This window comes from Haemaphysalis longicornis, unplaced genomic scaffold (assembly GCF_048455015.1).
Source record: "Haemaphysalis longicornis isolate Haplotype H1 unplaced genomic scaffold, Haemaphysalis longicornis Haplotype H1 scaffold_1, whole genome shotgun sequence".
In the NCBI taxonomy this organism is placed as follows: domain Eukaryota; kingdom Metazoa; phylum Arthropoda; class Arachnida; order Ixodida; family Ixodidae; genus Haemaphysalis; species Haemaphysalis longicornis.
This window is the reverse complement of record NW_027526203.1, coordinates 376,079,943-376,101,315: the sequence shown is the minus strand read 5'-3', so window position 1 is coordinate 376,101,315 and position 21,373 is coordinate 376,079,943. Positions and strand designations below refer to the sequence as shown.

Genomic DNA, 21,373 nt, shown 5'->3' with positions numbered 1-21,373 from the left:
CTGAAAGTGTACCAGTGAGCAATTTAAAAAAGAAAGTCTTTGCCCCAGGTGACACTTCCATTCGCTTCACTCGTTTTAACACATCTTGCCCTGGACCATTGCTGTACAGAGCTCTATACAGTGGAACTGGGAAGACTACGTCACATACATCCTTATATAATTTTTTCCTAGTCACATTGGCCAGATATTGCATTGAAAAACGCGTTGCTAAAAATCAGAATGACAAAACAATTTCTTTAAAATATCCATGAACACCACCTGGCATGCAATTTGAAGAAACCAGAAATTCTGGCAAAGCACGCATTAACCGAAATTGCATTACGGTGCATAGAAAAGGGTTCTGTACATCACGTAGAAACAAGAATTGGTTTACGAGTTGCCGTACAAACAGATGAGTCAGTCCTAAACCGCCGTCACGGATTCGCCGAAACAAATTCGTCCTACTGCTCCTCTCCCACGTGGACCCCCACACAAAAACAGCAAATGCGCAATGTAGCTTCTGGACATTCAAACGCGAACAATGCAGCACTTGCATAACAAACCAAAGCTTTGCCATGAAGAAAAGATTACAAGTCGTGGCTCTCGCGAACACTGACAGCCCAGTTGCTTTCACTTTTTCTGCTTTCTCTTTCAGTGTTTGCACCTGCTCCCGCCAGTAGGGCTCACTGTCGCGATGGTATTCCAGAGGGGTTCCCAAGTACTTTACTAGGGTGGTTACCCAAGTTACATTAGCAAAGATCGCTTGCGTTGACATCCATTCGCCGTGCCAAAAGCCCAGGCATTTTCCTCAATTTACCAGACTCCCCGTGACCTCCCCAAAATGCTTAACTGTTTCCACGGCGAACATCACGCTTTCTTTGTTCGAACAAACAACGGCAATGTCGTCAGCATAGGCGAGAAGTTTGACCTCTGTCTCCTGTAGTTTAAATCCGCTTATTTTACCATTATGAATGATGCTCAGGCACAGCGCTTCAATGTATACCCAAAACAACAAAGGACTGAGGGGGGCAGCCCTGGTGCACCGAACGCTGCACCTCGATGACCGCTCCGAATTCCTTATTCACTATCAACAGTGTGGTGCCGTTCCGGTACGCCATCGCCGCCACTCCCCGCACAATGACAGAACCAAGGTTGATGTGCTCTAAAACATAAAACAGGATCTCATGGGAGCCGCAGTCAAAGGCTTTCTCCAGGTCGAGCTGGAGAATCACCATGCGCGAGCCCATTGCATCGCAACATTCCAGTACGCACATCGCCTTTTGGATATTCGGAAATATGTTACGACCCTGATGCCACACGTCTGATGTGGACCTACAATTTTCTGGATTACCATTTGTAACCTTTTCCCCAGAACCCTTATAAAAATTTTGTAATCAACGTTTGTTAGCGAGATTGGTCGGTATGCTTTACCATCCCGTAATTTTTGCTTGTCGTCTGTTTTCGGAATTATTATTGTATGGGAGGTAGAAAAAGATGGAGGAAGCGCTTCAGTTTCGTAGGCTTGATTGTAGATGTCGGCAAGAACAGGAGATATCAAAGATTTCAGATATTTATAGAACGCCGCACTAAGCCCGTCAGGACCCGGTGGCTTGCCCGGATTCAGGTTTTCGATGTCACACTTAACTTCCTCGGCCGAGAGGGGTTGTTCGAGCCATTCCTTTGTTTCGTCACCCAAGCGTGGCAACGCACCGATAAAATCTCGCTTGAATTTTTTAAAGTCACTTTCCCTGAAAGGGAACAGTGCCTGATAATAAGAATATTAAAAATGCGCGCTCCACGTCTTTTCCCGAAGTCAAGCGGCTTACTCCCTCGCCTGTAACGGTTCGGAGTACCTTAGGACCTCCCGATGTACGTCCGCGTCCATCCGCGCGCACACCACCGTCAAGCGAAAATCAAGCGAAATTCGATTTGAGGCGTGAGTTGCAGTTTCATTTAGGAAATAATCAAGGTGTAACTCATGGCTCAAATCGAATGACGGTCGATGCGCAAATCGGATGTCACTCGAGGCGAAACTTGGATGTCATTTCGAGTCCCCGTACTCCGCACCCTCGCTATCAACCACGGAGAGGAGATGCTGGCATTTTTAAAGATGTTTGGACATAACAAGGTGGGAATTTGGGCTGGTTGGTACATTTTTTGATGAGCGAAATGATGATCTGACATATATTTTCTTGTCAGATTGGTCAAACAGGAGCGAAGCACATGCTTCTTACTGCGTGTCAGTTGTCAGTGTGCCTGGGTAAATCAACGATCCGTGAAGGTAGTTCATATTATCAATCCAGTAATAGGCCCAGGCCGACGGGTTGAATGACGCACGACGCTGAAAGCAGCTTCGTAAGTTGTGAAACGGAAACAAGTTTAACGCAGCGAACAACACCGCATTGTAACACTGGCAACTTCCTCAGCCGTGACGTCCACAGAGAGTGGTCGCCCATTTCGCGTGACATGTTTTGCAGTGCGGCATCGCCGCGTGACTGGGAGGAGACTCGTGCGCCCTCACCCGCACAGGAAGAGCTTGTGCTATTAGTACGCCTCTTTCCTAAACTCTATCATCTTCTGCCGTACTCAAAGATAGCTGCGACAGGGTGGCCTTCCATCCCTAAGCAATGGCAAGTAAAGTCAGGGAACACTAAAAAAAACGAAAAAAAAAGCCCACCTAGCGAGTTGTTGATTGTGCACGGCAAGAAGGCAGCGCTGGTTCCTAATACTTTCATGTAAAATTGATTGCAGACGGGAGACTGAAGTTGGCGAACCGAATCTCAATTAACTCATCGACAATACATTAAGTAGGACTATTTTTTCTTCCCTACTCTAAACCACGCATTCGCCAATTGCGTAGTAACAGAACCATAGCATTGCGAGGTTGTGCTGTGGAAAGAAAAGATTATTTTGGGAAGCCTGCGAATCATACAAATAATGGGTGGCGAGGGGTTCATTTTAGTCAATATACGCTCCTGATAGTGCACGCTGCAGCTCTGTACAGTGACGGAAGGGGGGAGGGATCTCAGTTTTAAATTCTTGTCTAGCACTCTCGCACGCAGCCACCCTCTCGCTCTCGTCTTCCCCTTCCACTTCTTTTTCACCGACTGTACCTGGAGTCCTATTTATTTAGCAGTTTTAATAGACAATCTAGCATGCGCTTACACACCGTATCAGACAGGTAATTCTCTGCGCACCACAATAATTTTTCGTTTGCGAGATGGGAATGGGCAGGGAAAATTTTTACACAGCGATCAGATTGCACTAAAGACTCTTTAGAAGCACCGCTGACATGCGCCGCGCACTCAGTTACTATACCACCCAGCAGCATATTTCCACAGGTGTATTCGGCTCCTAATTAGAGACAATGCTAATGATACGGTAGCGGTCTGTTTCACACAGATCAATGGCAGGACACCCGGACTTTCGGAGGAGGGATGAGTATGTGCTAATTAACGAGCCCAATTATTGGGTCTACCACCACATGTGTAAGCCAGAAGTGCTCAGGAACATAAATTTTGTATCTCTTGGCCGTGTCACTGGTAAAGTTATCAAACAGGGCGTATAGAACGACGGTCAAATTTATCACAAGAAAAATAAGTAAACGAGGAAATTTTTTTTTGCTTGCTTCATTCCAAGGACATTAAAATCTCGTTACAGAAATCTTTGGACGCGGCCTTTGATCGGAATTTTAAGTCCTTGTAAACTCTAAGCGGTCCTCAAATTTCCACGGCGCTCGTTGAAAGCCCTTGGACGCTACTCTTGAGTGCCGCCGGGAGAGCGCCAGGGGATGCATAGGTAAAAAAAAAAAAAAAAGTTGCTTTTCTATCCTCTTCGACGTACGGTTCAGAGCTGCTTCGGTCCGCGACTTTCATCTTCTGATCAAAAGTCGGTACCTCCTGTTCCTCTGATTACCCCCCCCCCCCTTTGTGCGTGTGTATGTGAGGAGGGGGGGAGGGTACAATGTGTGTCAATGTTGTAATCGAGCCACTTCAGAATTATGGAACCCGCAGGAGGCTTCCACGATTTTGCCACGTGGTGGCAAAATCGTGGAAGCTGCCGATAGGTGAGGTCATCCGACCGTGGCAAAATACATCACCATTACGGAAATTTTAATTTTAGTTTAGATCAACAATAAAAAAAGGAGAATCAATCCGAGCGTTACTCGGGGGATTTGAGGCATGACAACCAGTTTTTTCCAGTAGTAATCTTTCCTCTCTCTAACCTGCTAACAAGCAGCGGTTTATTACCGGTCGCTGGACCCGCATCACTGACCTGCAAGCATACCTCGGCAAAGTTGGCGCGGAAAACAGACTCAAAACTCAATATTTACGCAGAACTCAGAATGGACTCAGAACTCACTCGGCCTCAGGGGCACTCAATATAACTCTGGCTCACTCGGCTTAAACTCGCTCAAGCTCAAACTCACCATGCCACACCAGCCTCGCACTCACTCAAACTCAAACTCACGCGTGACTTTGAGTCCAAATGAGTCTGGCTGAGTGGACTCATGAGTGAGTCCACCGACCCCTGCCTGCAAGCGCCCCCCTACAGGAGAAGATTGGTGTTCACCACTGGTGAGCGCTGTTTTCAAACTGCTATTTAAATCTCAGCCAGGTTGATACGAAATAACATACTTACACATCAATTTTAACTGCTAAACGCGATATAATTGGTTGAATAGTAGGTACATTAAACGAGTGTTTTTGCCGGTTGCTACAAGCAAATCCTTCCATTACTGTCCAGAGAACTGTATTTTCATCTTCGAATGGAATGACCTTGGTTTTAAAACAGTGAATACTACTTTTGCTAAAGTACCCAGCTTAACTATATTTGAACGTGCTAAAAAATATTTCTAGCAGCCAAATGTTACGTTTTTTTCGAAGAAGAGGCGGATCAGAAAGATTTTTAGCTTTTGTTTGCAATTCCTTAAGAATTCGCAGTAGGTCGGCTGCACGGCAAAACTCCAGAAGGATGAACCAGCGGGATCTGATGTGCAAGTTTGACGAATGAAGGGGCGAGGCATAGGGTTTGAGTGAAAAAGAGAATCTTCGCAGGTACAATAACGCAATGCAGAACTTCGTGCACGTCTTGCGCTATTGTGCCTGCGCACATTCTATTTTTTTACTCAAATACTCTTGTGAGCCTGTCTTTATTCGTCAACTGCGCCAACGAGAACTCGCCAATGCGTTAGCGTCAATCTGCATGCAGTATGCAACTCGCTCATGGGGCAATGAAGGTTGCAGTGCGAAGTGTTGAATTCAGAATAGAAAACATTACGTAAGTACAAAGAAATAGAAACAAACAAACCAAGCGCTATCGGGCGATTCCAACTTTCTAACTGCGATGCACTGGACCAAGTGCTTCAGAAAACGCGGCCGTAGCCTTTTTTTTTTTTTTGTTTTGTTTTTACTACCTGTTTCTGACATTGCACTCAACATCACACAACCAATCAATATTTAAGCGGTTTCGGTAATGGAAATTTAAAGTATATATCGTATATCCTTTTTACTATGTTTTTAGTTGCAGCATTCTCAGTAGCTTAGATGACTATTTCTTTAATAATGCTTGTGCAGTAAGCGTCCCCCAAATTCCCACGAATATCTGATCTCTAGCGACTGCATTTCTTAGGCAGGAAGCGCGATCGCAGATATGCGGTCATGCTGTGACCGCTCTGCTACATCACCCAGCGCAAAGACGTGCTTCGCATACCTTGGTTTTACACTTTACAATAAAAGTTGTGGTGCATTTTAATTCCTTATTACCTATATTAACTTCGCTGGCTCCTTTCCCGCCTTTAATTGGCCTTAGATGTTCTACCAGCGTACCAGTCAGTGAAGCGTTGCATGTGCACTTGTGTGTCTATACTTTGACTGTATAGACTTTACTAACCTTGATACAGTGTACAAATTAACAAACTAAAGCCCCATTCTTATAGGCACAAATAGTTTCGTGGCTTAGTTTTAATTGAGTGAATGAATTGCGACGACCCGCCGGCGGCCGGCCGCCTGACTCTGTCGGAGGGTCGGCGAGCCACGCAGTAGCGCAGTCAAGCCAAGCCTTGTGGAGTGAGCGTCATACGAAACGCCATAGGAAATCGGCCAGGAGGATGCATAGATGAGGACAACACTTTCGAATTGATTTTAACATGAAAGTGCTTTATTCCGGGATACACAGATTTCAATGAAGTCATATAACTCACGGTAATGACGCCAGTACAACGAAGCAAGCGGCCTGTAAAGGGTTAAAAATTAATCGGCGCTAAAATAGGGACGAGAGGAACACGTAACTCACAACACGGCCATATGATACGTGTTCCTCTCGTCCCTGTTTTAGCGCCGATTAATTTTTAGCAGTATGTACCAACTCGCCCACATCAAGCTTTTGTTACTGTAAAGGGTGCATGCCTGCACAAACGGTCTTCTTGCGGGGAAGCAACCTTTAGGCCTAAAGAATAGGTTATACCAGAGTACTTCAATGCTTTACTGGTCACGAAACTTCGGCGTTCGCTTCATATAGGGACCGCGCGCGCCACTACAGGCGCCACCGCCGCACGAAGGTCATCCAGCCGCCGCGCGTGTGGCGTATTTGCCAGCTCTTGGCGTGCAAACGCTCGCTGCTTTTGGTGTCTGCGCGCTGATTAAGTGTGTTTTTTTCGTAGTAGTTAGCGATGAATAGTCCAGTAATTGTGTTTAACACCTGCCTTCAATGGGGTTTTATTTTTCGAAATAAGTTACCGTAGACTTCGGCCGCGAACGGCAACGGCTTCTGTGTGCTCTGGCACAAGCGCTGCGCCGTCGTGTTTACGGATTTTTAAATCTATATTGCTTCTTTTCTTAAAGCAAAGTTATAAATACCACACATACGGTAGCTGTGTAGTGACGGACTGCTGCGGGCCTATCGATAATACAATAAAAAACTAAAAGAAACCAAGTACGCGTCGTTCAGACTACGCTTAATGAATCCGTTGATTGTTCTGTAATGCACAGAACGCTAAAAGAGATAGCCCAACAGTATTGTCGTTTCGATGAGTGGGTACATACTTGAGAACATCTAAAAACGCTGCAGAAACGCGAAGGATCAAAACACGAAGAGATATATGTTACTCCATGTGTCTTTCTGCTTCCACGCTTTGCAATCTTTGCAAAAACAGGAAGCGAAAAAAGAACAATGAAACTGATTTTATCACACGCAACAAAAAAATTTCTATGTTACAAAGGGAGACAAAAGACCGTGGTCCAGCGTACAAAAATTTATTTTTTCGCGCTGCGATGTGCAGCACACGGAGGAAACAGAATATTGCCACGTAGCAAAGAACGACGCAAAGCTTTTCTGAACGCAGCGAGCTAGCGATCTCCTGCACTACAAAAGTCTAGAATGAAACACAAACGTCTAAGAAGCAGTCCGCAGTGTGACGTGAACAGATGAACGTCGATAAAGTGAGTTGTGCGGCGTTTGCTATGCATGCATTACTCTTGGAACGTTATTAAGTTCAGATCCATGGAAATAGGATCGAGAACATTGTCGAAGAAACAAAAAATCAAGTTAGCGACAAGGTGGCACCCTTTCCATATCAAACAATATTGCCCGATGGGACGTACGACAAAAAGCGCAAACGGGCGCTCCGGTTGAAACGCCAGATAAGAAACCGGAATCGGCCACGCGCGTTTACAAAACAAAGAAAACGAACCCTAAGGGATAATTCGCGGAAATATGAAAAGTAAAAGCACAAGGATGTCCCAAAGCTTTTTTACACGCGAGCCTGAGCGCAAGGTAATACAAGTTTGCAAACAGGTAATGAAGCACCGCTACAACCTGACTGATATGACAAAATTCCGGCTTTAAGTTAGCCTTGTATAATTCTAGGCCCACGATGCTCTCAATAGGGTACATTGCTTTTTCCATTCTCACACACAGTGCATTTCCACACACTGTCGCACACTTATAATCGAAGCTGAAATCTTCCGTTGCTTGCCTTGGAATGGCACCCCTCCATTTCTCACACAGCTGCCCGTCGCTCGGTCAACAGAACAAGGAAACATTTTCTGTGGTATCGTTGTACAAGGAACGACATCCCGGGACGCAACACATGTTCGGCATCGTCGTTGCACTACTTAAGTCGCATCACAAGAGCGCGATATGCACGTTACATTTTTTTTCCCGCACAAAACAAACACAACTCGCCGCGGCTCCACCGTTCGAGCCAGCGCAACGCCGCCCGAGGAGTGACCTCAGTGAGAGGGTGGCGCCACCGCGCGGTGGCCAAATGCAGCATATGAAGCTCTCCCATTGAGTTACGGAGCAGTTTCGTGACCAGTAAAGCATTGAAGGACTCTGGTTATACTTAGGGTTGTTCGTTTTAGGGTTTTATATTTTAACACGAAAGTGTTTTATGCTGGGATACACCAAGATTTAACTAACGTCATATCCGTCACGGAAATGACGCCAGTTCACGTTCGCCGAAGCGACCCGCCAGCAGGACGTCGCTCGCCAAGCTTACCGACAGCCGACAGCACAAGACAGCCGCTGACTCGCAAATCGTGCTCAGCTGCAGATTTCGCTGAACATTTCACTTTTGTGTTTTACCGATTCCTATGACACGGGAATCAACCACAGTTTTTTTCTACTACATAAAGTCGCGTAAGCGCACCGAAAGTGGTCGAAGCATAGGGGCTCCCAACTACATACAACCCGTCGCGGTGGCTCAGTGGCTAAGGCGTTGTGCTGCTGAACACGAGGACGCGGGTTTGTTTCCTGGCCGCGGCGGGCGGTTTTCAAATGGAGGCGAAAAGCAAAAACGCCCGTGTGTACGTGATTTCTGTGCACGTTAACGATCCCCAGGTGGTCAAAATTAAACCGGAGCCCTCCACTAAGGTGCGCCTCATGGCCTGCGTTGCAACGGCGCGTTAAACCCTACAGTGAATCAATCAACCAACTCCCGACTACAATTTGCGCAAATAATCCCACAATGCTTACAAATCAGCTCAGTGTTCCAATAAAGGCGGTATTATTGCTATATTATGTTTTTCAGAAAATGTGTCGTGGTGTTTCGTCTAATGGACCCCATTCGCTGCGCAATACAGGCGGGCTGGGACGCTTCTTTGGACGGTTGGGAGGAGGCAAGGCGCCGGCGAATGTAAAACAGAAGCGAAAACAGCTGCTGTACCGCAAAGACAAACGGGCCAATACAGATGTAGGACATCTTTAGTATTTCAGCAATATGTGCTAGAATGGAACAGGAAAATCTGAGCACATATCTTGCGAAACTAACAGTACACGCAGCTTCGAGGGAGGTAAAGAGAACATTTATTTAGGAAAGGAGTGGTTGAGATTTGGCTACGGGTCTAGGGTACTTCCGCTCTCCTTCAGGTTCCAACAATCAACTCCGTCCGAACCCCTAGCTGCTTCAGAGCTATTTAAAGCTGCCTTCCATAGCTCGAAAGTGCTTGTGGTGTTGAGTGCTGAGAGCCATATGATGCGGCAGCCCCAGGTTTTGTAAAATAATCTAGATAGTTTTCCACGCTTTTGTATTTCTTGCCGTAATTTGGAGAACGGTAGGGGGGGGGGGGGGGGGCATCTGGGCTAGCTTTGGTTTTCCTGGGGAAGGTGTTCGTTTGAATCTGTCACCAGTTTTCGAGCTTCTGTGGCAGCGAAAATTTTGTTAGGCTTGGGGGAGAGACTAGAAATTCTCTTTTGAGCTTGACCCTTTCTCCGAAGTCATTGGGAAGGGGCTGGAAGGACTTGGACTTGGGTGCTGCACGGTTTGTGAGTTCTCGGTCAGCTCGGTTTGCCCTTTCCTTTCCCTCAGAAGCTTATGTTCCCGAATTAAGATGATGCGGTGAATGCGGCTGGCTTTTGGTTTTAAGCCGCTTGTGGATTCGGCCGTGAAATATAGTGCAAAGAATCGAACAACTGCATGAGCGTGTATGAAAGTGGCTGTGTTTGCTTTTTCCGTGACACTTTGCTGTGCGAAGGCGCGACGCAAGTTCGGTGGGCGTCTTCGCTTTTGGTGGTTGAACGTATATAGCGGACGATCACGTGTGACGCGGTTCCTGTTGGGACTCGGTCGGTGTCATTCCCATCTGCTACACATGTCCACTGCTGCCTAGCATAAGTGTATGAGTCAACTATTGCCTGCTGCCCGCAAGCTAGCCCGCATTGCTTGCTTGCTGGACAAAAGTCGCTTGCTTGAGAAATGTGGCATTGGGCCTAGAATTGAGCCGGCCCATTATGGTAAATCGCGTACTTCGCAGCTGTCGCAAACGGTTTAGAAAGAAACAAACAGCTAATATTCCAAGACTTTTATGTCGTTCCCGATTTAAAAGGCATGCGTCGGGAAGGACTCGAAGGCTGCTGGGCTATCGCTAAAGGCGGAAAGCAGCATCGCTGCAGCACATCCACCGAGAGAGAGAGAGAGAGAGAGAGAGAGAGAGAGAGAGAGAGAGAGAGAGAGAGAGAGAGAGAGAGAGAGAGAGAGAGAGAGAGAGAGAGACCGACCTTTCTATTGAACCGGTCAGGTCAGCCATACTGGCCACCCGACTGACAAGTTTTTCCATGCGCTCACAATTATACACACATGTACATATACGCAAAACGCACACGCACGATTCGATGAAGCAATCATATGATCGAGTACCACATTTTTACAATTGTAACACACACCTTTCTTTTTGCTAAAACTAGCAATAAAATTTGTCTGCGCGTTTACAATCGGGCTCAAAACCGAAATCAAGCGAAAATTATGAAGGTCGAGCCACTTGCAATCGCAAACACCTTCAATGTTAGCCGTTCCAGTTTTAGTACCAGAAGGAGCTGGATAGGCAAGTATATAAAGCACAGGAGATTTTCGCTGCCACAGTTGCGTGCGTGAAATAAAATGTCTTCTGACAAGTACGTGGTGTCATGTCTTTTACATCTGCGCGCAGAATCGTCGTCAAATTTTTTTTTGTTAATTTTTTTACGTAAACTTACCTACGCGTTACAATCGTGGGCGTGTTCTAATCGTGCAAACACGGTATTTTCAATGTATCCTGTTTAGTTCAGTGTCCCTAAGCAATGGTTACTTCGCTCTATTACATGATATCCGTTCGTTAAGACTCCCATGGGCCAAGAAGTTCCCGTAGATATATCAGGACGGACAAGGATAGGTTTGGAGAAACCCTCATGGTGTTTTGCTCAAATTGGAAACGAGGACACGAGCAGGAAATGTGTTTGAGGTTTGAGGTCCTCCCTCCCGAACTGAACAAACAGGTCGGGTATAGGGGTGAGGAAGCATGCCGATGCTTAAAAAAATGCTTCGTGTTTACCACATTGACCCTGCTCCGATACAGAACGCCTTCATCACGCTAACACTGGCCGTTTGACATCCGGAATCTGCAGTCCGGATCGGTTGTATGCAGCGGCACGCAGGTTTTGCTCGCATCAGTCGACAGCAAAGCGTAACCCAAGAGGCAAAGCTGCTCCTTCTCGCCTTGCGAAATCCGCTGGGGTAAAGAAGGAGTCACGATTCGCGGAAGCAGCAGCTCGCTAGGTTTCGTCGTTGCCGGTCACAGCACACTGAGCTGCCGCCCGCAAATGTGGGAACGTAATTGCGTTGAGTAATGGTGATATGCACTGAGGTCAACAATTTCTCAGAAGCGTGTGGTCATGCAGCTTTGCTTTTGATGTCGCGAACTGTAAGCACAATTTTCACGAGGGAAATTGCCATGGTGGCTTCGTAAACTTTCGTGAGCTCTGGTACACTGGCGGCAAAATAGCAGCGACCAAGGCAGATGCCAGCGGGTGTTCGAATGCCGTGGCCACAAACCACAGGCGATCATGGTGCAGCTCTTGCTTGCAAAAAACAGTTGAGAGAGGCGCCTGCAAACCATAAGGGTACCAAAGGCTAATGTATATCTTTGGAGGCCGCGTGTTAGCTTTTTAAAGATGTTAAAGGGCACGCATGCGTCACTGAAAAAAGTACATTGCAAAGTACGTAAGTACGTTGTACAGCCTCGTGAGAGACGCAATTGGGCATCCTCCAACGCTGCCGAGGATCACGCGGAAGATCGATGCATAAGCTTTGAGCTTTTCCTTCAAGTGTCGCATCTTTGGCGACCAAGTGATGTCCTTGGCAAAGAACATTTCATGGCACAGCCGATAATGCCCCGCTGGTAGCGGTAGGTCATAATGATGAGGGTGGCACGCACATACGTGAGTAAGAAACGTTTTTTGCTTCGAGCAGTGCATACCTCGTGTTTATAATGAAAATGAATTAATATAGTATAAGTTCCTAGAAGTTCGTGACTTCAGTTCTGGAGGACCTCAGCGCCATGAATGTACGTACGTCCCCATTTTTGCCGTACGCTCTGCTCCCGTTCGCGCCAAGGTCGTGACGGAACTCTATTTCCGATTACAGCGCCACCAATGGAACTCCTGTGCCAAGGCCAGTGGACAAATTCTCTACGGCTTCGCTTGAACTAGCATTTCAGGTCACGTGGCCGGGCATGCTCATTTGTCGGTTCAAAGAAAGTACAGAAAAAAATGCCAGACGGGACTTGATGTAGCCCTTAGGTTTTCCTTTTTTTTTTCCATTTTTTTCCATTACTTAAGGTTGATCTTGCATCTTTGTAGTACTTTCCGCATAAAGTACGTAAAATATTTAAACGGCTCTGTGCATCGAACATTAATAAGGTGTGACATAAAATCACAACGCTGAAACTAAAGGAAGCGCACATCTTTGCACACGACAGGCGGTGTTGTGTTTCTTCTCCATTTGCGCTCCGGGTATCTATCGAAAGTGGAATTTTTGGAAAGAATAGATGTATTTAACAACCGCACTCTTGTTTTAAGACTTTTGTATTGCTATTGTACTTTGTAGTCATGGAGCGATATCACCCGAATCAGAGGTAAACCACTGCCGCATGCATACTAACCTGGTACGGATAAGGATATCTAATCAATAATTATTGTTTACGTGAAAGCATTCTTGGGAAAATACCACATAGCAGCAACCATGCAACGTCCTGTACCTCCACAAGAACACCTGATTGTCAAAGTTAACAAATTTATTCGTTATAATAGTGTAAATGTGAATTATTGCTGACAAGATACAACGTAAGTAAAAAATATTCAGTCAAAAAACAAGCTCCACGAGGTATTCGAACATAGCCAAAAAGTATCCCCATTTGCTGCTTATCGGCAAGTCTCGCATGCAAAAACATAAGAACAGCGTATGAGTGCACCGGTATAAGTCAGCAATTGTGCAAAAGTTTATGCATTTTCTGCTCCATCAGGCTGATGTGTTCATGAATTCTAAAGTTTGTCCAAGGACATGTAGGCAGGCTGGGAAAAATTAAATGAACGGAAAATTTGCGTGTATTTATTTACGACATAGTTATGGCTGTAATTGTTGTAAGGTGTAGAGGGGAAGGCAAATAATGCCCGGTAAATGTCTCTTATTCCTGAGGCATGCAATACGTGCATATAGACGTGCATATAGAGGCATGCAATACGTTAAGTTCCTCCTGCCGTCGGCTAACATTGTGTGACATCGGAATTTATGCACACCCCCTCTGAGGGCTGCAGAAACAGAATTTTTGGTTTGGTTAAATATGGAAATAAGCGGGGTGCTTTTGTTCTTTTTTCTTTTGTAGGAGGCCGATTAGGCAATCTGGCACCGCCTACATACAACTGCATATGCAACTCAATGGCAACTTGGGCCTGTGAACCAAGGAGTGCCCGTAGGTTGCGACCAGCAGAGCGGTGTTCTCTGGCGCGTGGCCCGTCTCCCGCACCGAAGAAACGCGCCGCTGATGTTGAAGCTGCGTGTGATGATGATTATGAATGGTGCATGCTAACCTCACGTAGTTGGTTATTTCATCTAACTGTGACCAATACTTCTTGCGTAGCCGGTAGCATTTCAAACGGCTGAAGCCCTCCACTCCTATAAAGTTGGGCGCATGAAAACAGCAACATGTGCGCTTGCAAACAGCTTGAAAATCTGACAATCAAGTTTTTTCGTACCCCTGATATACATAGGTAGAATATCTTGTTTTATGAGTTTGTAATGGTATCAGTGGATTTGAAAAGACATCAATGGAGCAGATATATAGGTATAAATTACTTTAGATACCCTGTGACCATTAGCAATGCGAACAGTTTGCGTTCTGCCGCGGTGAAGTAGTGTTAAGGCATTGTGGGGCTGAACCAAACCAGGCGGGCTCGATCACAGGCGGGGTGCGTGGCTGCTTTTCTAATGGAGGCAAAAAGCGAAAACACCCGTGCGTCGAGATATTAGCGCACGTTAACGATAGCCATGTAGTCAAAGTTTATACATATCCCTCCGCTATGAAGCTCCTGATTGGCCAGTGGCAGCTTCGGCCCATTAAAATCTCAATTTGATATACCTATTTGACATGCGCAGCAGTCTTACTTTTTATATACAAGCGCTGCTATGCAAAAGTGGGTAATTACGGGATGCAATATCTACAGCTTGCGTGAATTTCGATCGTACTATACGCTCCGCTTCGGTGCGTAGATAATGTGTGATGGGCGCTTCTCAACAGCTATCCCAAGCCGGATATGGGGCTTAACACTTGGGAGGTTCGCATTTGCAGTAAACACATGAGCACACCGCCTTGTCGACGAAAAAAAAAACGAAGTGAAAATATCAAGGAACATGGCAACGCCTATTGTGTTGGGCATACGCGCTTCTTTTTCTTTTCCACATATGTTTTTTTTTTCATTCCACAGCTGATGCATATCTGGTCAAGTGGGGCCGTTTGTATTACTTTTACGTAACACAACAGAAAAGCATTAGGAGGGGGCAGATCAGTCTAGAATATAGCGTGCTACATTAGCGGCACACCCTGCGCCTAGTGAACGCAGTGCATGATCAAGCCAGCCATTCATAGGCGTAACTGACACCTTATGAACTGCAAAATATATCATCCCATTAGTTACTAAGCTGTTTCATGGGAACGCCCGCTTGTTGACTTGCCTTGAGAGCTGCAATGTGTTGAACCAACCACGCTTTCAAGATGGCGTGCCACGAGCATCATTCACGAGCACAATTATATCTATGGGGCACCGGATAAGGCTTTTTTTACTTAACTGGTCATTATTCAGTGCCATTATTTCCGATGATTGCCCCCAATTCACCTTCCTTCACCGAGACATATTTTTTTATACCCCACATCACCCAATCATTGACTAGCCATGGCTATGTCACGACGAAAAGCAGGGCGCATTTCTTTGTTTATTCCCGGCGATTTCCCTCATCGATACCTTTAAGTTGATACCCAACACACCCCAGTGGCATCACTTTGAAGTTTAACCTAATCTATGACTCACCATGACTATCTCACAACTATAAATAAGAAGCATTTTTGTATATTGTCCCAAGTGATTCCCCTCATGTAAACCTTTAATTTGATACCTAACACACCCTAGCAGCATCATTTGGAATTTTAGCCTAATCTGAGTAACCATGACTCTCTCATGACTATAACCAGGGCGAATGATTTGTTTCACGTGAGTACCCTAGTTGAAAGCTTCAATATGATGCCCCGAATGCTTTAGCGGCATCTCCTCGAATTCTAACCCAATCCTTGAATTCTAACCCAGGACACGTTTCTGAATGAAAGAACGTGCCTTTCTTTACTTTATTACTTTGTACACTGTATCAAGCTCCAAGTCAAGGTCGCTTCATACAAGCGCTGCACAAGCGCACATGCGACGCTTCGCTGACTGGTAAGCCAGTAGGAAAATCTAAGGCCACTTGAAGGCGGGAGAAGAGTCAGCGAAGTCAATACAGGTACTAAGGAAATAAAATCAACTGATATTTTTACCGTACAGCGTAAAACTAGGGTGCGGGAAGCACTTTTTTGCGCTGGGCGAACAAGCACAGCGGTCAGCAGCATGACTACGCATCTGCGAACGCTTTTCCGTCTAAGAAATGCAATTGCTAGAAGGGAGATATTGTGGAAACTTGGGCGACGCTTACTGCACGAGCGCAGTACAACAAATAGTCACATAAGCTGCTTGAAATGCCAAAACTAAATAAAAGTGTAAACTGATTATACATTATATACCTTATATACCTTATATACCTTATACACCTTACCTTATATACCTTATATACCTTATACACCTTACATTATATACCTTATATACCTTATACACCTTACCTTATATACCTTATATACCTTATAGCAGACTTCTCCCCGTGGCCCAGTGGTCTGAAGCGCTACAATTCTTCGTTGCAAGTGTTTTGCAAGTGACGAGGTCAAATCCCCGAGGGTAGATTCTTCTTTTTGATAAGTTGACTTTTTTGTTTTCGGCAGATGTTTTCATTTCTGAGTTCACCTATTTCTGGGTCGTAACGTTCACTGCTCCACGAACAAGTTCACAGAACGCGCGCAGGCTGACACTGACACGCTAGCGAGTTCTCGTTGGCATGCTGTTGCCACAAGCACAGACTGCTTGCGGGCAGTGGGCACAGGCCAGAATCAGCAGACCCTTGGCCTGGTGCGAACACGCTTTTTACGACACAGGCATGAGCGAGGCAAGCTCCAAATATGGGGAAAAGCGCATGGCATTTGAGCGTCTGCGGGGACGCGGAGGGCGTTCATCCACTCAGGGGGGGGGGGGGGGGGGGGGGGGGGTAGAAGTAAAAAGCTTCGCTTAAAAAAATCCCATCGCCCCAGCGCAATATGCAAATTATGAAATGTATCACAACTACTATCATTAGCTCACCTCGGCAAAGTTGGATCGACTATACACACTCACAACTTTAATTTTGGAATCAGCTCTCACTGGTGCTCAAGCAGGTACAATGCTTAGCAACTCATCTACGCTCCCCTAATCTCAAACTCACAGCGAGCGCAACGAAAACTCAAAACTCCTTCGGGCTCAGAACTCTAAATGTACTCAAAACTCACTCGGGCTCACAACTCAAAATGGACTCGAAATGAACTCAGAAGTCAAATGTATGCAAAGCCCAAAATGAACTCAGTACTGAAATGGACTCAAAACTCGAAATGTGCTCAGAACTCAAAATGGGCCTAAAACTTTTAAAATGGACTCAATACACATTTGGTCTCAGGGTACTCAAACTCAGTCGGGCTGAAATTGACTCGGGATCACTTGGGCTCGAACTCACGATGCCACACTAGCCTCGCGCTCAATCAACCCAAACTCACGCGTGAGTCTGAGCCCAAATGAGTTTGAGTAAGTGGACGCATGAGTGAGTCCGCCGACCTCCTATCTCCACAATTGACTCGTGCAACGCACGCACCACCCACATGGCGTCAGCGAGAATGAGCTCGGCCTCTCTGTTGGCTGGCAGCGACTACTCACCCGGCAGGGCTGCGAGACGCCTGGCAGTATATTTGAAACGCTGCAGCGGCGAATGCGAGGGCCACGAAGCGCGGAAGCGACGGACATCTGGAGGCGCCGCAAGAAACTCGCGTCGGAGGAAGACCACAGCAGGAGCAGCGCCTGTGACGAAGGGGGGGGGGGGGGGTGAGGGGGAAGACGCAAAGAAAGCTTCTCTTTAAAACAACTTTCTGCTAGGTCCCTGCCATTTGTTACGGCATCTGAACTGATCAATGAGGGTGTGCTATTCGCTTGTTTCCGCATGAGATCAATCGCGTGTGACCGAACGGTTACCGAACGGCGCACGCCAAACACCAAGCCAAATTACCGAATTACCGAACGGCACGCGCCAAACACCAAGCGGCGGCTCAGAGAATTCACCCCTGCGCTTGCAATCGCGCCTCACAGCCGCATAAAAGCGGTGCTCGGGCAGTCACGGCCACTAATATATTAAAGTCAACTTCCACTTGCCGTCAATTTACAAGATACAAGATACAAGATATTTATTTCAACATCGAATGATGCATGCCAGGGGTATATTCAAAAAAGCCAACAATAGGCTTGACGGGGAATGCCCACCCAAGTTCGACATGCAGTGGTACTAGACGCCAAAAGAACAAAATATCACAGTTCGTCGCCGAAATTCCACATAATATGCATAGTCCCGTAATACATTTCACCGCTTGTCAACGGTGACAATAACATGACATGATATATGAAAACACAGAGAAGCATACAAGAAACCAGCCAGTCATGGTAACTGATTGATTGCAGGGTCTAGCGTGCTGACGCAAATCAGGCGATGAGGTGCGCCGTAGTGGAGGGCTCCGGATTAACTTTAACCACCTGAGCATCTTTAACGTGCGCCGAAATCTCGTACACACTGGCGTTTTTGCTTTTCTCCTCCATCAGAAAAGCGGCCGCCGCGGCCGAGAATCGAACCCGCGACCTTGTGCTCAGCAGCACAACACCTTAGCCACTGAACTACGCAGCAGGCTGTCTTGGTAACTCTTCCTGATACAACCTGTTCAATAGTATTGGAATTTGAAAACGAAGCATTTGCCGTCCATAATTTGTGCGCACACAAGGCCCTTGCTAGGAGCCGTGACTTTTTGTTGGGTATGGTTTGTCTCAGTGCATTAATTTGGAGGTTGAGACAAAAAAAAAAAACGGTTTGACCCTTTAGTCTTTTTTAAAGCGACACTCCGGCAGCGTGCTGTACAATTTGGTGACAGGTACAATATTTAATGAGGCAAAAAGGGGCTGTGTTTGGGCATAATATGGAGTGTTCGCAATCATACGGAAAGCTTTTTTCTGTAACCTATGCAACCGTAAAATGTTTGAAAATGTAGTCCCTCCCCACTCCAGGTGGCAGTACGAAATGCAAGAGTGAAATAAACAATTATAAATCCCTTGTTTCACAGCCTGTTGCAACTGAGAACGAACACAAGTCAGTATACCGACAATCTTAGCGAGCTTCTTAACTAGATTCTCAATATGGACGTCCCAGAGAATTTTTTCATGTAGAGTCACACCAAGGCCTTTTATGGATGGAACAATTTCAATACTGTTACCACCAAGAATGGTGTTAGGTAAAGTACCGACTGTTTTGTTCTTTGGGCGAAAGAGAATTGCCCTAGTTTTCTTTGAATTAATTACCAGTAAAGATGCATTGCTCCATTGAAGTAAATAGCGCAAAGCAGCATTTGCGTTGTCGAACGTTTCAGATAACTTACGTCCAGAGAAAAAAAAACTGGCATAATCCGCGTATATAATAAATTTAGCGTTATGGTCAATGCACATAATATCATAGACATTAAGGTTAAAAAGTAGTGGTCCAAGTATACTCCCTTGAGGGACACCACACTTAAAGGGGCCCTGAAAGGCATTTTGAGCACACTAAATGAACTAGCGCAACCGTTAGATTGGGCCGTCAACGTCCTCTGTGCCAACTATTACTCTTTTACGCGCAGCGGAAAGCTCACACTTTTGTTGCAAAGTTTGTCGTTTTTTTCTCGCCCTTCCCTTCGTGTTTTTGGACGCCGCCATCTTCACATGTCTACATCATCGATTCCCAGATGTTCGTCATGAGCAAGACATCCTGCTATTGGGCGGCTTTTTCACGCACTTCCGGCGAAGAGATGAGTCGTCTGCTCAGCGTCGGCTCGCCGGCTGATCTGCCAGCGGAGTGCCGGAGTGCTTGGGCATTTTACGACAAACGAAACAAGTGTAAAACAAACGCTTAACCGTTTGTATTGAATGCAAAAGGGCCATAACACGACATGGATATTCTCTTACCTGAGTACGTTCCATAAAGAAAGCGTTGAAGCCCCGTGGCACTTCTTTCGTGCAATCGCAGAGAACGCCCTGAGCTGAATGCCCGGGTTTGACGCATACAATTTATTCAACTTCAAAACAATCCAGAGATGCGTTTCTAACGAACACAACGTCACAACATGCGTTGAAAGTCTGAACCACGATTGACAGAGGATGGGTTGCCTCCTGCCCGTCGTAAATTCGGTACTCACCTCGCGCGCGGTTTGCGGGGACGAACAGCAAGTCACTTAACTCTGGCGCACAAGCCGATGGCTTTTACCCACGCACACTGCACATACCCCATGCGAGGTTGAGTCGAACGTCGCTCGAGAAAGATAATCCAGACCATGGGAAGCACTATCCACCCGCAGAAGCACAACGTCGCATTTCATCGCGAAACAAAGGCGTCCACAACACACACACCATCGCCTCCTGTAATGCCAAACGCATATCGTCCTTCCCAGTGGGAGTGAGTGGTACGCCTGTAGTGCCCACATGTCGCGAGGTGGGGCCCCGAGCTGAACCGGGATCACGCAACCGTAACTGACTTCTGGAGTGGTTTGTGCCTTGTTGCCAAGGCAACCGATGTTTGAGATTGTCAAAGAAATGGCGCTCGCTCCAGAGCTAGAAAGCTCAGAGCCGCGGCGGAGCAGGTTTTGCCAACGTTGCCGCTCTCCACCATGCGTCGCCCCAAGCTGAACTGGTCACATGATTCAAGCGTTTTGTGCACGGGTTCTGTATCGGTTTAATATGACTTTTTCACATGCCGCCGGCAGGAATTACCACCGCCGCAAAATAAGACGCGGCACCAGCGGGGCCACATCTGATACGGCGCTTTTTGGATAAACAGTGCGCGGTGCATCAAGGGAACGAGCGCACGACCCTCCCCGTGCGGCTGCGAGTTCGCCGCCGATAAAAAGTCATGTGCCGCCAGCAACGTACACCGCGAAAGGGCAAGGCCAGGCCGCCGCACACATGCGGCCAGATTTTTCGTGGCTGCGTCTGCTGCAACCCGGGGCTTCCGAGCCGATTCCCCCCGAACTGGCTGCTGCGCCCCACGGAAGTGACGTACGTCAACAAAAAAATTGCGTAATTGCATTACATTGCAATTACTTCAATAATATTGCATATATTTTTGGCAGTGACACACTAATATTACAGTATCAAGATTTATTTTTAGCCTGAGTTTATTGTTTTTTAATATGACGTCACCTAGTCACCATGACGTCATGAACATGCTTTGTAGATGTTTGCATTATATTTTTCTCTGCGAAACTCGAGTTTGTTATTGCCTTTGACACTCGCGTGGAAGTAGTTGTGTAAACAAAGCACTTTTTATAGATTTACCACGGGTTTTACGGATGACCTACGGACGAGCGGCATGGAGAAGAGGCCGAATTCCATCGAAGAGCGAATTTTGGCCCCGTATTGGCATACGTACGGGTAGAGTTCACTCTAGTACGGGCTTGTCTGTTCCGAGTTTGTTCCGTTGGCCTATTTCAAATATTCCGGCTTCGCGCGGTGCCGAGGCAAGCAAGAATGTTACGAGCGTCGGCGTTGTGTGGAGTCGCTCACGAATGGTGCGGTGCTGCGCTGTGTTTTCGTTTCATATGAGGTGTTCAGCTCCAAGCCTGTGTCACCGCGCTTGTATCTTCTGCAGTAATTCACAGTCTTCAAAGTCCGATGACTATTCGTGGCAGCAACGCGAAGTGCTGGTCAG

General features: G+C 46.5%; 2 protein-coding genes across 2 annotated transcripts in view; one reads left to right on the top strand and one right to left on the bottom strand.

The window, feature by feature from the left end:
* LOC144155117 (protein turtle homolog A-like) overlaps positions 1-21,373 on the top strand; it is a 325,730-nt gene that overhangs the window by 29,579 nt on the left and 274,778 nt on the right. The gene's annotated exons all lie outside the window — the stretch shown is intronic.
* The window catches only part of LOC144155118 (endochitinase-like), a 129,172-nt gene that overhangs the window by 91,313 nt on the left and 16,486 nt on the right, over positions 1-21,373 (bottom strand). Inside the window, exon 2 of the mRNA XM_077686371.1 lies at positions 17,320-17,460. Within this exon, the coding sequence (XP_077542497.1) occupies positions 17,320-17,406 (87 nt within the window). The 5' untranslated portion in view covers positions 17,407-17,460. The remainder of the gene's footprint in view (positions 1-17,319; positions 17,461-21,373) is intronic.